This window comes from Taeniopygia guttata, chromosome 1A, assembly GCF_048771995.1.
Source record: "Taeniopygia guttata chromosome 1A, bTaeGut7.mat, whole genome shotgun sequence".
NCBI classification, from domain to species: domain Eukaryota; kingdom Metazoa; phylum Chordata; class Aves; order Passeriformes; family Estrildidae; genus Taeniopygia; species Taeniopygia guttata.
In genome coordinates this window covers 12,674,486-12,687,771 of record NC_133025.1, presented here as the reverse complement: position 1 = coordinate 12,687,771, position 13,286 = coordinate 12,674,486, and the positions used below count along the sequence as shown (strand labels likewise).

Below are 13,286 nucleotides of genomic sequence, written 5' to 3'. Positions count from 1 at the left end.
GATTATGTGTATGAAATTGGCACTGTTTCTTGCCAAGCATCATTTTGTGTAAATGGGACACAAGGTAAGATGAAGTAGAATAAGGCAGAAGTGGTGAACAGTGATTATGCAATGGAGAAAATATCATGTGGGTGGTTCTAATGACCTGTAGAATGAAACCAGAAGAATTTTCTAGTAAAATTCAATGTTCTATGCCTTGGACTTAGTAAACTTTTCTGTTCTGAAGAGACACAAGAAAAGTCTTTAAGGTGGTGAGTACGATACAAAATGAATGGGTTTAACAGTAAGAAATTCAAGGTCATGTACTTGAGGGTAAATAAACATTTCTTCTGGACTGTCTAAAGGAAGTTTTGGCTATCTTCATAAATGACCGAATCACTGATACGAGGGAGCTTTGAAAAAGCAAATGGAGTAATTTGTTAAAATCTGTAAATCACATAGATTTTTTCACTCTATATAAATCACATAGAGTGAAATGAAATCAAGGTCCTGGAGACTCAACACAACATAATGAAACAATACTTATGTGACAGAAATATAAAATCCCCAAACTAATCTGGGATAAAGAAAGACATCAAATGCAAACATTCATAAAAGAAATTGCAAAGTAGGCTGGGTCACAATGTTTGCCCCAATGCATCCTGCACAGCCACCTATGTGTGTTACCAGGTGGAGGGGCACAGGACAATGTGGAGCAGCACTGAGGCTGTGTCTGGGTCTGTTGGTGCCTTCTTAATGTCAGAAAACACATTTTGACTGTGAGCATATTGTAGTTTAAAAATATAGTTTGATTGATTTAAGCTGAGATAAAGGTAAAATACCTAGCTGAAGCATGTCATAATAAATGTTCAGCTGCAGGCTTGAAGGCTCTAAATAATTTGGAGGGGTGTCCCTCCTGTTGTATTTTTTTCATGCATTAAAAAGCCTTGCACAAAATGTAATTCAGTGTCAAAACCTGATTGTTTTGTACAAGCATTCAGAAAAATGTGTTGATTTATTTTTAATAAATTTATAAAAACAGTTTTTATCAAGTGCTGTTACAAATGCATATTGTTGTAATGTTACATGGTTATTTTTCTGTGCAAGCTTTTCAAACAAGGCTGACATATGAGCATATTCTGGCTATAATTTTCATTAGAATAATTTTGAGCAGGTTTTTTTATGCTGACATAATTTGCACTAGGGTCATTGAATTTAACTCCAGGAGAGTATTGCACAGTCATTTTGACTGCAATGTGTTTTGTAAATGGTATTGGGTGTTCCAAGTGCCGTGTAGCGTAGCAAAGATTTTCCATGTGCCCAAATGTGACTGCTGGCAGGGGTAGGTTTTGATGAAGTGCAGAGGCTTTGAGAGCTATGGGATGATGGTGCTGCAAAGCACCATTCATGTGACTCTGGAAGAGTGTAGTATCCTTGTCTGACAGTGCTGAATATGGAAAGTTCTTTGTTTCTTGATACGTTTGACATTCAGAATCTGTGTGTGACAGTAAGCCAGACTGAAGAGTTAGAATAAATTTTACATCTTGCACAAGATAATTGAATAATAAACTGTGGAGATGAAAAAAACCCACACAGATCATCTAGTATATTTTTGCTGGTTTGAAATTTATCCTCCTTTCATTAGTATTTTTCCAGTCCAGTTTAAAATGTACACTTGGTGAGATTTCAGTCACATCTCTGAGGAAGCAGCTTCCCCTCCTCCCCAAATAGTCAGCATCATTTTCTGTTTAGTTTTATCCTATAGATTTGAGATACATCCCACATTTTGTCCAGACTCTCCCCTAGATAGTCTGTCATTGCTTCCCCAAATTAACCATGCGTTTCCCTGTGTCATCGGTTCTAATTCTGCTCATGTTTTGCACCTCAGTGAGTATTTTCTGGCTTCTTGTGGTGTCCTCGGGAAGAGCCCGGCCTTTCTCAGCAGACAGCCCTTCCTTCTGGAATCCTCACTTCCATACAACCATGTGCTCACAAAGCCAGTCTTTGTGTCTGCTTGGGGAATGGTGCAAGGCCCATCTGTTAGTCCAGGCTGATAGGAAAAAAGCTGCCTTAGAGGATGGCTTGTGGGTTGCTTGTTTTTTCCAGAGGTTTCAATGTCCGTGTTTGACCAGTGAATCTCCAGAAGCAATCTGAGAGGTCATTTCCTCCTGGGAACAATTATCTGCTGTGCTTTTATGATTATTCTCACCTTGAATCCAAGATTTCATCTGCTGGTTTCTCACACAAATGCATTTCAAAGCAAGTTCCATCATCACTTATTTTTAAATATACTGATAAAACCCGTTTCTCTACATCTTTCAGATCAGAGAGGGTTTTTTTTTTTTCAGATTTTCTTGCTATTCCTGTAGAAAATTTCATTTAATTGTTAATTTTTGCAAGTATTAAATCATCACCAATTTAAGTAATTTTACAAATAACTAGCATTTTTCTTCCAAATGTAATTTTTTTTGTTCAGAAGATTCTCAATAAATATCCTTTCTTATATCACCCACACAGTTTTTCTGGTTTGTTTCTAGTCTGTTCTTGCCAGATGTTTCTTCTCAAGCTTTTGTGATAATGAAATGGAGCCACTGTACCCATGATATTTAAAAAAAAAAAAAAGTTAAAAAATATTTCAAAAGCAGTGGTGTATTTTTCGCTAAGTGCAATTAGTTTGGCATTGCATTCATATTTTCCCATCTGTGTTTCAAACTTTTGATGTGTCTTAATTTAAGAACATATTGCCTCCAAAGTTTTATAATACCTGAAACTTTTGAAGTAGTAATTGTTTTTTAGTGCTTAAGTTATAGGTGGTACCTGGAACTGAAGTGTTAACAAGACATGAATACTGGTGAATTTTAAAATTATGCTACAAATATGCTGTCTTAAACTCAGTTCATTCCACTGTATCCTGCTTTACCAGGTACATGTCCTGGGTAGGCCCAGAGAGATTGCAATTTTATGCAAAATAGTTCAGCTTCAGAAGCAGAGTGCAAGTTAGGTCTGGTGATGATTTAATACTGTACATGGCTTTCTATTCTTCCTTCCTTTGCTCCCACTCCAGTTATCTGTCAGACATTCAGCAGAAGTGGTCAAGCCTCTTGTGTCAGAAGGGATTTGGGCCTTCTGTGTCCCAGAAGACTTCTAAACCATTTGGTGAGGACAATCATCTTTTATTTATTTGGTCTGGATTCAGCACAGAATATTAGAGAAACTTAATAATTCCACATCTACCACAATTCAGTATTTTCTATCAATTTATTGCACAAAATAGATGTCTTGTCCATTTCTGTGGCTGACAGCAGAACTTTCCTGCTATATTATATATAGCAAGAAAAAATTAGAAGTCATTGCTTTTTGAACTCTGTTGCTGGTTTTGATTCTCCCTGAACCCACTGAAAAAGCTGTGTAACCAAAGTTCCAGGCTGCTGCCCCCTCAGCAGGCAGGCTTTAGAACTTGTCCTTTGGGGATCTCTGCCTTTCTCCATGTACAGGCCAGGCATCTGTAACTACCACATGTTGAATTCTACTCCAAAGACTAACGAGTTGGGTATTTTAGCTTCTAACTTTTGGCTGTCTGTAGGAGAGCTGGTCCCTGCTTACTCCTCTTAGATACATGTTCTTTCCCTTGGTCTCTACTGAGCCTCTTTGGAGACAAAGCTGTTTCTTGCCTGCATGAATCGAAAATGGCAGTTCTGTCTTTTTAAGTGGTCTCAAGGTCAGAACTTGCTGTTTCTGCACTTGCTTCCCTGTGTTGACATTTATTAAGGATTGTGAAAGAAATAAGTGAAATGTTGCAGTGTCCTAAATAGGTCATTACCCTGTTCATAAAGAGTAAAGCTACTCTTTAATTGTCTTGTAATAATTAACTTTATCTTGTAATATTGTATTCGAGTCTTTATGTTAATTTCTTAAGCCAAGAACATTTGTGAAACTTAGTGTCCAGTCTGATGTTCAATGTCTTGAGTCAGCCTTTAGCAAGGAGTTTTACAATGCTGACCTTGTGTTACTTGCAGAGCTCTTGGTGCTAGTTAGAAAAGAAAATGTAGAATTTGTTGAAGAATTGCTGGAGCATTTGTGACATTATGTAGGATGATTACATCCTACATAAAACTGAGATGGATTTCCAAACTGTGCAGGCTTTTTCTGTGGTCATAAGGAACTTCAAGAACCCTCCTGCTATTCCTTCACTGGTGATTTCTGAATGTGAGACCAGCTGCAAGTGTGCAGTGCAGAAGTGATTTGCCAGTATTGATGCACCTGGGTGCAGTTATTACAGCAGATTCCTCCATAATGAATATGGGCTTTGTTGAATGAAGAATGGAGAAAAATGTACTCTCATGAATATTTTAAGAATCAAAAACCTGACAAGTTTAAGGTTTTTCCCAATCCAGTGATATGTCCAAAGTAATTAATGAACTAGAATCTGCGCCATTTGCCGTATACTGAGTTCAATTTTTTTAATTTTGTCAATGCTAAAATTTGATAAACCATGTAATTTATAGATAGATCTGAATAAAGTAAATGGAATTTGTCTTTGTGACTATGTGTAGATGAACATTCCTTAAACTCCAAAGACTTTTCAGAATTTTGCCATCCAAACTGTTGTTGTCTCATGCTATGAAAGAAAGTGCAGGCTGTTAAAAAAAAGTAGTTCATTTTGGGTACCATATTTTTTTCTATTCTCCATAGGTAGGTGTAATTTTTTTCTGTTATATTATTTCTGCCTCCTACAAGCACTGTCACAAATTTGAAAACCAAGTGTACTTCCAGCAAAAGAGTGGGGTTATTACTGAATTAGAATTATTTTTTTATTGATACTGGTAACAACTTGCCTATGCTTTTTGCAGCAATGTGCTTCCTTGAACATTTGAACTGACACTTTTTTTCCTGAAATACATTATTCTTGAGAAATTCCTTACTGTCGTATTATAATTACTCAGAAGTAGGTCATGGTTGGCTGGTTTTTTGAAAATTAAACCTGTGGCCAGATACCATTTTGTCACAGAATATAACCTCATTGCCCTGAATTGTCTGTGGTATCTATTGCAAAGGTCAGGGAAAAATTTTCTTTTCTGCCTTTACTTCTTTCTTTCCCTGGTATCTGTGAGGAGATAATGGAATCACTACAGTGTCTCTTCCTACCTGAGTCAGAATGGGCTGGCTGTTTTCAGTGGTGACACCCCATGAGTTCACTTCAGTAGTACCACAGCCATTACTGGAGGAACAAAGGGAAAAAAGTATGCTGGTACATTGCTGTTTTGGTAAAATAATCAATGGCTCTGTCAAGACATTCTATGTGTGTTTGTAGGCAAATTTCTCTCAACTCAGACCCTGCTCTTTTTAAGCACACAATCTTCCAGCCTTTTCTTCCCACCCTTCAAATTCCTCTTTATCTGGAGTAGAGTGAAACATCCATGTGTTCAAAATGTGATATGATCTGGCACAGGAATATCCAACATTGAGTGAGAAAGTTCAAAAGGCCATTTTCAGGGATATAGGAAAGAAAATCCTAGTCCTTCCTGATTGTCAGGCAGGGATTTGGAAAATGCTCAGCTCATGCCTATTATTCCTGTTCCTCTGTTCAAAACTCCAGGATAACTTTTGATATGAAGGATGAAGGGTTTAGCCTTTGTCTACCACTGTTGATGCTGAAAATGTAATGGCAAGATATGTGTACATTCCTGGGTTTTTCTAGCTGCAGAGCTATGTGGAAGTGAACAATGAGCAAGTAAGAGTGACTTTCCAGAGAAAAATGGGAATTATGCCAAATGGAAAAAAAAAGCCCAAAAAACAAACAAAACAATAAATTGGCCACTGCTATTCATGTCACCAAAAATCACTAACATTACTTGTGTCTCTTGTCCGTAGATCACCTCCCTTGTGACGCTGCAGCTGCTGTCTGTGGTTGGCCAGAATGACCAGCTTGATGGACCACGATACAAATGTACTGTATCTCTGGACTTCATCAGAGCTATTGCCCGGTGAGCCTGTTAAGAGTTCATTTATTATTGCATGTGCTGACTTGAAAGAGACTTCAAACTAAGTGTTTGCTCAGTCTATAGCTCTTTGCAGACCAGAATAGAAAACCTGTGGATATTTTCTAAGAATGACTGAATAAGTTGTGTTATTGATGAGAAATGTTGTATGCAAGGTAAGTATAGTCCATTCCTGTTTTGAAAATGATTTATGTTACAGTGGCAGTATGTGTTACAGTAACATACTGTCTTTGTGCTTAGTAAAGGTCAGGGACTTCATGTGAAAATACTGCTCTAAAATGTCAGTCCATTTCATTACCAAAAAGCACATTATGGTATTTGAATCTGAAATTATATTTGGTTCTTAACAGTGTTGTGTGTATGATATAAAAACTACACAGGTTATAGGAATTCATGCATGTAGACTGTCTTGTGAGATCTGTTATTAATACAAGCTAATTTAGTAAATGGATATAAGAACATCGGAATGTTTGTTTATCCAGAGCCTTCAGTTGTGAAGTCTGAGAACAGTTTGAGATCCATCAGGAGAGATGGCAATAATTTGCAGACAGAAATACATGCAATACAAGGGTAACAATCAGGCCTATGTGTCCTATTTTACCTGTTGCTGCCACCTTATTAGCAAGTCTTGGATAAACAGTCTGTAATCAGAACAGAGCCCAGGAATGACATGTGTCAAAAGGGAGAAATGTTCTCACAGCCAACTCTTCTCTGTAATGTGGGACTAAAGAACAACCTGAGGTGTAGGCTGTATTCCATATCCTTAGTGCACATGAGCTATTTAATGTCCAGTAGCCTTGTCAGTAAATGCAACAGATATACTTACTTCAGTTTTCAGTTGGACAGGCTGTAGAATGAAACTTTGTCTGGCTGAGGTCTGGCTGGACCACACTGCCAGGACCTCCACAGCTTTGCTATGTCAGTTTGCTATTCCCAGCATTAAAGTCACTTTGTGAGTGATGCCCTGAAAAAGCTCCCCCTGGAACCAAGCACAGCAGACCATCTGCTCAGCAACATGGATCACTGTGTATACAGTTATACATTGGGATATATCCTTGAATTGGGATAGTTGACAGCCCTTTCCTTGCAACTTTGACATCCTTAGACGTTTCAATGACTGTCTTAAAGTTGCTGGAAAGTAGAGACAGCCAGAAAACAGGACCAAAACCAGTGCCATGCAGCTCTTGCTTACTGGAGAAAGTATTTGTAGTACCAGAGACACTGTCACTTCAAGCCTCTGTGCACGGTAGGTTTTTAGCTTGCTTTCCTTTAGGTCTGATGTGTGTGTGTGTATGTGTGTATATATATGTATGTATATAAACTGACTTTCCCTAAATGTTATGAGGAAGAAAGCAATTCTTTTTTTCTCCAAAAGTACTTTGGAGGTCTTTTTTTGATATCTAGATAGGACTATTTAAATCTGATTGATTGATTGATTGATATTAAACTTGGCCTGTTCTGCTTTTCTCCTGTTTCTCCCTTTTTTAAAATCTTGCTTTGTTCCTTTGTTACAATTTTTATTAAAACCACTTTTCAGACCACAGGACTTATTAAATGTTAAAGAGGATGACCTGTAAAAGAAACAAGGTTTTATGAACTCATTAGAATGAGCTTCTGTCTTCTCTGGGTGGGGCTACTAGCTATAGGATGAAGGCCTGATCTTCCATGCTTTAAGAAATTTCGTTTCCTGTGTGTGCAATAGTTTTGGTTGTATTTGTCACAGAGAGGGAACTACTATGAAATTTCAGCCAAAATACATACCAAGTAAGCAACCCATCTTCTTATTCTTCTTTCTCTATTACTGCAATGGTACTAAAATAAGTTTGTTACTCACTAAAATTCATCAGATATGTTGGCCTGGTTACCATCTCAGCCTTTTTGCTTCAGCATATTTCCTAACTGAAGGCTGAGGAGTGCAAAGAATGGGACAGAAAAGGATGCTCCCTCCCTGCCCCCATTCAAGCTGTTCAGATTGTCATTTCATTTTCTGTGTTTTTTAAGCAAAAGTGAACTTTGCACTTAAAAAAAAAAAAAAGCCACCTGTTTCTGGAAAAGAGTTAAAAATTTGTGTCTCCTTCTGGTGGCTTTTAATGTGGTAACTGCTGAAGTGCATGGTCTCTTTTTTACCATGGAACCTCACGTCTGGCTCTATTCTGTGGCAAGTACTGTCTTTGTAGAAACATCTCTGTGTTTTACCACATAGTTGTAAACATTTGGCTGAAGGTAAAGTCAGATGTTTCTTTGTTAGAAATAATTTTCTGTTTTAAGAATTTCAAACCTAAGTTCATTAATTTTCTCTAGCTGATGTAGGGCTTTCTTAGTGTTTATTGAATAGAATGGATCTTTTCAAAAAGTCTGTAATAAACCCAGTTGTTATGACAAGACAACTCTGTTTCATTTAGTTGATAAGGTCAACATTTGTTAGTGTATGATTTTGTTATTGTGGAAAACCTTGTAATTAAAGCTCTTTTTTTGAGTGACACAATGTCATGTAAGTTTAACAGTGGCAGTTAATGTCTTTAAATTTGTCACTGGACTAATAAATAGACTCCAACAGAGTATTTCCTGTAACGTATCTTAGAGATTTCTAAACTTTTCTCTGTCAAAAATGATGTTTTATAAAAACTTTTTGAAAAGTGGGTTACAGGCTGATGCATGAACAGAGAATATTAAATGATTGTAGTCCAACAATAAGAATTCAGCTAGCTAATCTCACTTAGTATTGTTAGCAGTTATTTTTGCATCATTGAATACTTTTTTTAAAAACCCTTTTAATTTTATACTTGTCATTATATGCAGCAATTTGCATTATTTATTCAAACAGTAAACCCTAAAGTCTGAGTGTTGGATTGTATAGATGAATGAGTTTAGAGACAAAAAAAATAATTATATGCTTTATTCTACTGCTGTTTCATTTTGCCTGCCATTAAAGTACAAAAGTGTACATTAAAATCTTCTATCCCATTGATTGGCATTCTTGGATTTTTCAAATTTAGCTATGAACGTGGGTCAACTACTGTCAAGACTGAAAGAACACAGGCTCCAAATGAGTGCAGATGAAGGAGTACATGCTAAAACAGGTGGATTGGGAGATGAACAAAACATTCAGTAGCATAAAAGGTTGTTGCTTTGCATCACCAACTAGAACATCAAGTTTGCCATACGAAAATATAATCTTATTAATACTTTTTTTCATTATTTAAATAAGAGTCTTCCTGACTTTACTAGGAAGTTGCTATACTTCTTTTCTAGAATTTTGCAAAGTTGAAATAATCAGAAGAGGGGTATTGTAAATAACGAGAGAAATTAAAAATTCATTAATCCTTGCTTGCATTTCTTTTGGGGAATTGCTTGATTTTGATTGTGCAGAATGTCCTGCATGTGCTGTCTCCAAACAGGTTAAAGTCTTAGCACTGTTAAGATGATTGCTCTAATATACTGTGTTTTTGTTTATAGGACCGTGAACTTCGACATAATAAAGTACTTGTACGATTTCTTGTGAAAACAAGCTTCACAGCCATATGGACACTGTGACAATGACTAAGGCAAGCTGTGTTCATCTCTTTACTTGGCTGGCCAGAAAGAAGAGTATTTTGGCTCTTTTGGATTTGTCCAAACAGGTGCTGGCCCAGCATGGAACCTGATGAAAATACTCTGATTGGTCTGGGTGGATCTGAGCAGAGGACTATTTACCAGGGACCCTGGAGTATTTGGAAGCAATGTGTTAATTATAAACAGCAGGGTTTGAGCACAATCTGTTCTAGTCTTAATGATGTTATCTTAACACTGAAATTGCCTGAAACCCATTTACTTAGGACTGCATTTTGCTCTATGAACTCTCCCCAGTGCTTTGAACATGGCAGCAGCCGTTGTTTGTATGCCCAGTCTTTTCACTTCCTCTCCACAGGAATCTTTGCAGTTGCCTGCCAAAGCAGCTTTTCCCGAGGCCACCATTTTAGGAGAGTGGAATAGCAAAGTATAATAAACATAAGAACATATTTTAAAATCCAGCTGGTACAAATTCTTCTTTCTGTTCAGTAGTATGTAGGCAGACTGTTACCCTGTTATATGGAGATCACGATGGTAGGAAACTCCCAATTAGTCACCATATTGTCTTTTTCAGACCATTCATAAATATTGACTGCGAATGTATTTTTACGAACCTCTGTTTAAAAAAAATAATTGATTCTTAAACTTCTATCCCTATGACAAACTTGAAATGTTTTATTTTTGCTTCAAAATTCTATAGTTCTTTCATGCTCATCCAGTTACAGGAAGTGATAATTATAGTGCCTTGTGGAATGGACCTACTTTTAACATGCACACAACGTAATGGCTTTTGCAACACCTCTGTCCTGCAGAGGAGGATGGCACAGCTGTCTTTTTATCAGGAAGGGAGAAATTCAACAGGTGACAGAGTCTTTCTGCAGCAATTCCCAAAAGTAGTGGAACAGTGAATAACCGATGTGGTATTGTAACATAAAACTTTGTCCTTGGAAATACCTGATGGAATACACTACAATTGCAGATTACAAATAGGAGATACGCAATTTATGGAGCATGAAAATCCCCTAGTCCAGTTGGAGGTAATTGTATTCATGAATCTGAAGATATCAGTAACCCTCTTGAAAACTCCGGGTCCCACAGCCTGTTACTTGGATGTTTTACTCTTCAGTGCTCACCTTTGACTGTTTGAGAGTAAAAGACCATGCCACATTCTAAGTTGAACATTATGGGCTTTTTTTCAGGGAAAAATCATGAGTCTTCCCCCCTTGCTCTTATATTAGAAATTATCAAATACTCTGAACATGTGTTCTTGTGTTCTGTTTATTCTTCTTTATTTTTTTTCTTTTTTATTTCTTTCTTAGTTTTTGTTTTCTACTTTTGTTGTTTTCTTTTATTTCCCCCAATTGTGGATCTGTAGCCATACTTCTGGATTCAGACCCAAGTGACAAAAGCATCCTTCTGGCCAAGCTCTGGCTTCCTCCCTCCCTCAGGGGAGTGTGAAAGGGCAGCAATGAGTCATCTCCGTGATGTGTTTTCCTTCCTACCGCTGAGCTGGATCAAACCCTGCACCTGTCCATGAGGTGGCAACATTTGTCACACTTACTGAAGTGCTTGCATGTAAATATATAGCCTGTTTCAAAATGTTTACTACCTGCTTTTGGTTTTACTTATAAAAATGTCCATAAAGTGAACTTTGGGCTAAATTTTACAGTGCCTTTCTAACTTAGGGCTAGTGCTGGGCTGAGCTAGGCTCTTGTGGATCTCCTGTATGACTACCTGGGGCTGCATTTTGTAGTGGAAAGAAGTTTTGAGGTATTTAATTGTCAGCTAGTCCCTTTAAAAGAGTAGCAGTAGTAATTTCTGATCTGGATTAGAATTTGATATATGAAACATGATGGGGCTGATACTGATTTGTTAAGTGCTACAAAACTTGAGTCACAAAATTTCATTTTCAGTGATCCCAGTCATTCCCACCAAATAGACCAGACCCTCAAAACTCTTCAGCTCCAAAGTTGGAGCACAAATTAGATATAAAATAAAGGTCCTAGAAATTAAGCAGTGAGAAAACTTGGTGCTGCTGATATTTTTTTCAGTCTAATTTATTCTATATTAGCCTTACGAGTACTGGTGATTATTTCCAGTGTAATCCAAAGGATAAGGAAACTAATTTTTGTGGAATGTAGTTAATTTGACTGAAATGAGGTTAACTAGAGAAGGAGTAGTAACTGAGGATTCATTAGACACAGCCACTCTCCTTACTTTGAAGGCACTTTTTTGACCTTTGTGAAAGACTCCTATCAGTGAAATAAAATTTAAAGCTGAATCAGCAGAGTATGAGAATGAACAAGGTGACTGAAGTGCAAATGATTGATGTAGGCTATAACTAGGCTGATGATGAATAGTAGGATTTATTCTGACAAACTAGAAATATTTCTATATAGCCATGTCAATGAGTTTATAAATTACTGCTGAGTTTCTTACTAGATACCTTAGCAATATTCTGTTCTAAGACCCCGTTTTCATGGATGAGGCTTCTTTTAGCCTCCCCTGGGCCAGGATTTCACCTCTTCTACAGGTGGTTTTGAGAACTGTGCAAACAATGTAGAGCAAGATAGTTTAACTAATCAGAAAACCTTCAGTACCTTAGTGCTGCAGTATGTATTTGAAAAATAGCCGATTTTTTTCATAATTCCTGAGTCACAAAGCATGAGAATACTGAAAAAAATTACAGACTTACAGTGCTTTTCTCCAGTGGCTGATCCAAACATTAACAGGGGCTGGAGCTTGTTCTTACAAGGATAAAGCAATGGAAAAAGAAATGCAGCTATCATACAGCAGTTGCAAAGAGATTAGTACCCTTGAATAGCTCTGGCTTCATCAACAGGTGCATTTTCATGCGCATAACATGGAGATTTTATTTGTTAAGAAGGCTTGCAAGGCTGCATCAGCATGTAATGCATTAGTTGATTCATTCTTTTTGGACAGTGATTTGTCTTACTTTGGTTATCTTGGAACCTGCTGCTTCTACTGTAACAGTTCCTGTAGCTATTGACTCTTTTGGGATGAGATAAAGAAATACATTGTTTATTTCAGTTCCTTCTGAGTTCTGATGCTTCTGTACACTGTGTAAAAACGCATTCATTCTTGCCATTGGTAACATTTTTCCAGTATCCACCAAGTATTATTTGGACAAGGCCCATCAGCTACTATGTTTTCTTCTCATAACTGGAACAGCCAGCCATGCCAGAAGAATAGTGTGAAGGACAGGATTTCCAGCAGGAATATAGGTGATATGACATGTCTGTGACCCATGGGCTAAATATACCCAGTTAAGTATCTCAGGATTAGGTATTCCCTCTGCACTTGTACTGGCTGAGATGGCAGGAAAGAGTGAGAAATGGCAGGTTCTTGAGGGCTGCCTGGAGGTTGGTGTACTGTGTGTTCTGGTCAGTCCAGACTGTTGGGGAACAGGAGATGTACTCCATTCAGAAGTAAATCCTACCAGAGGTGAAGTAACTTCTCCAGTTTTCTGAATGACAGAATGGCATAACTTAGAAAAGAACCTCATAATGGCTGGTAAATATGCATTGGGATAAAGATACAGCTTGATTAGCAAGTCTAATCATAGACAATACAAGATTTTTATGTGTTTGTAGATACTGGAATGGCTTCACTAGAAAATTGAATGGGAGATTAATAGCAAAACAGTGTGCTTTTTATCTCAGCTTCATTGTGAGATCTTTCGCTATGAACAAGTGGATTCAAATGAATTGTACAATACTCAGATAAGGGTAACTTCTT

General features: G+C 37.3%; 1 protein-coding gene across 2 annotated transcripts in view; it reads left to right on the top strand.

Annotated features, from left to right (window-relative positions):
* ORC5 (origin recognition complex subunit 5) overlaps window positions 1-9,984 on the top strand; it is a 61,824-nt gene extending 51,840 nt beyond the window's left edge. For both annotated transcript variants that reach the window (XM_072919488.1, XM_004186163.6), the window contains exons 14-15: window positions 5,851-5,963; window positions 9,435-9,984. In XM_072919488.1, coding sequence (XP_072775589.1) covers window positions 5,851-5,963; window positions 9,435-9,480 — 159 coding nt within the window. In that variant the 3' untranslated portion in view covers window positions 9,481-9,984. The remainder of the gene's footprint in view (window positions 1-5,850; window positions 5,964-9,434) is intronic.
* Window positions 9,985-13,286: the final 3,302 nt, after the last annotated feature.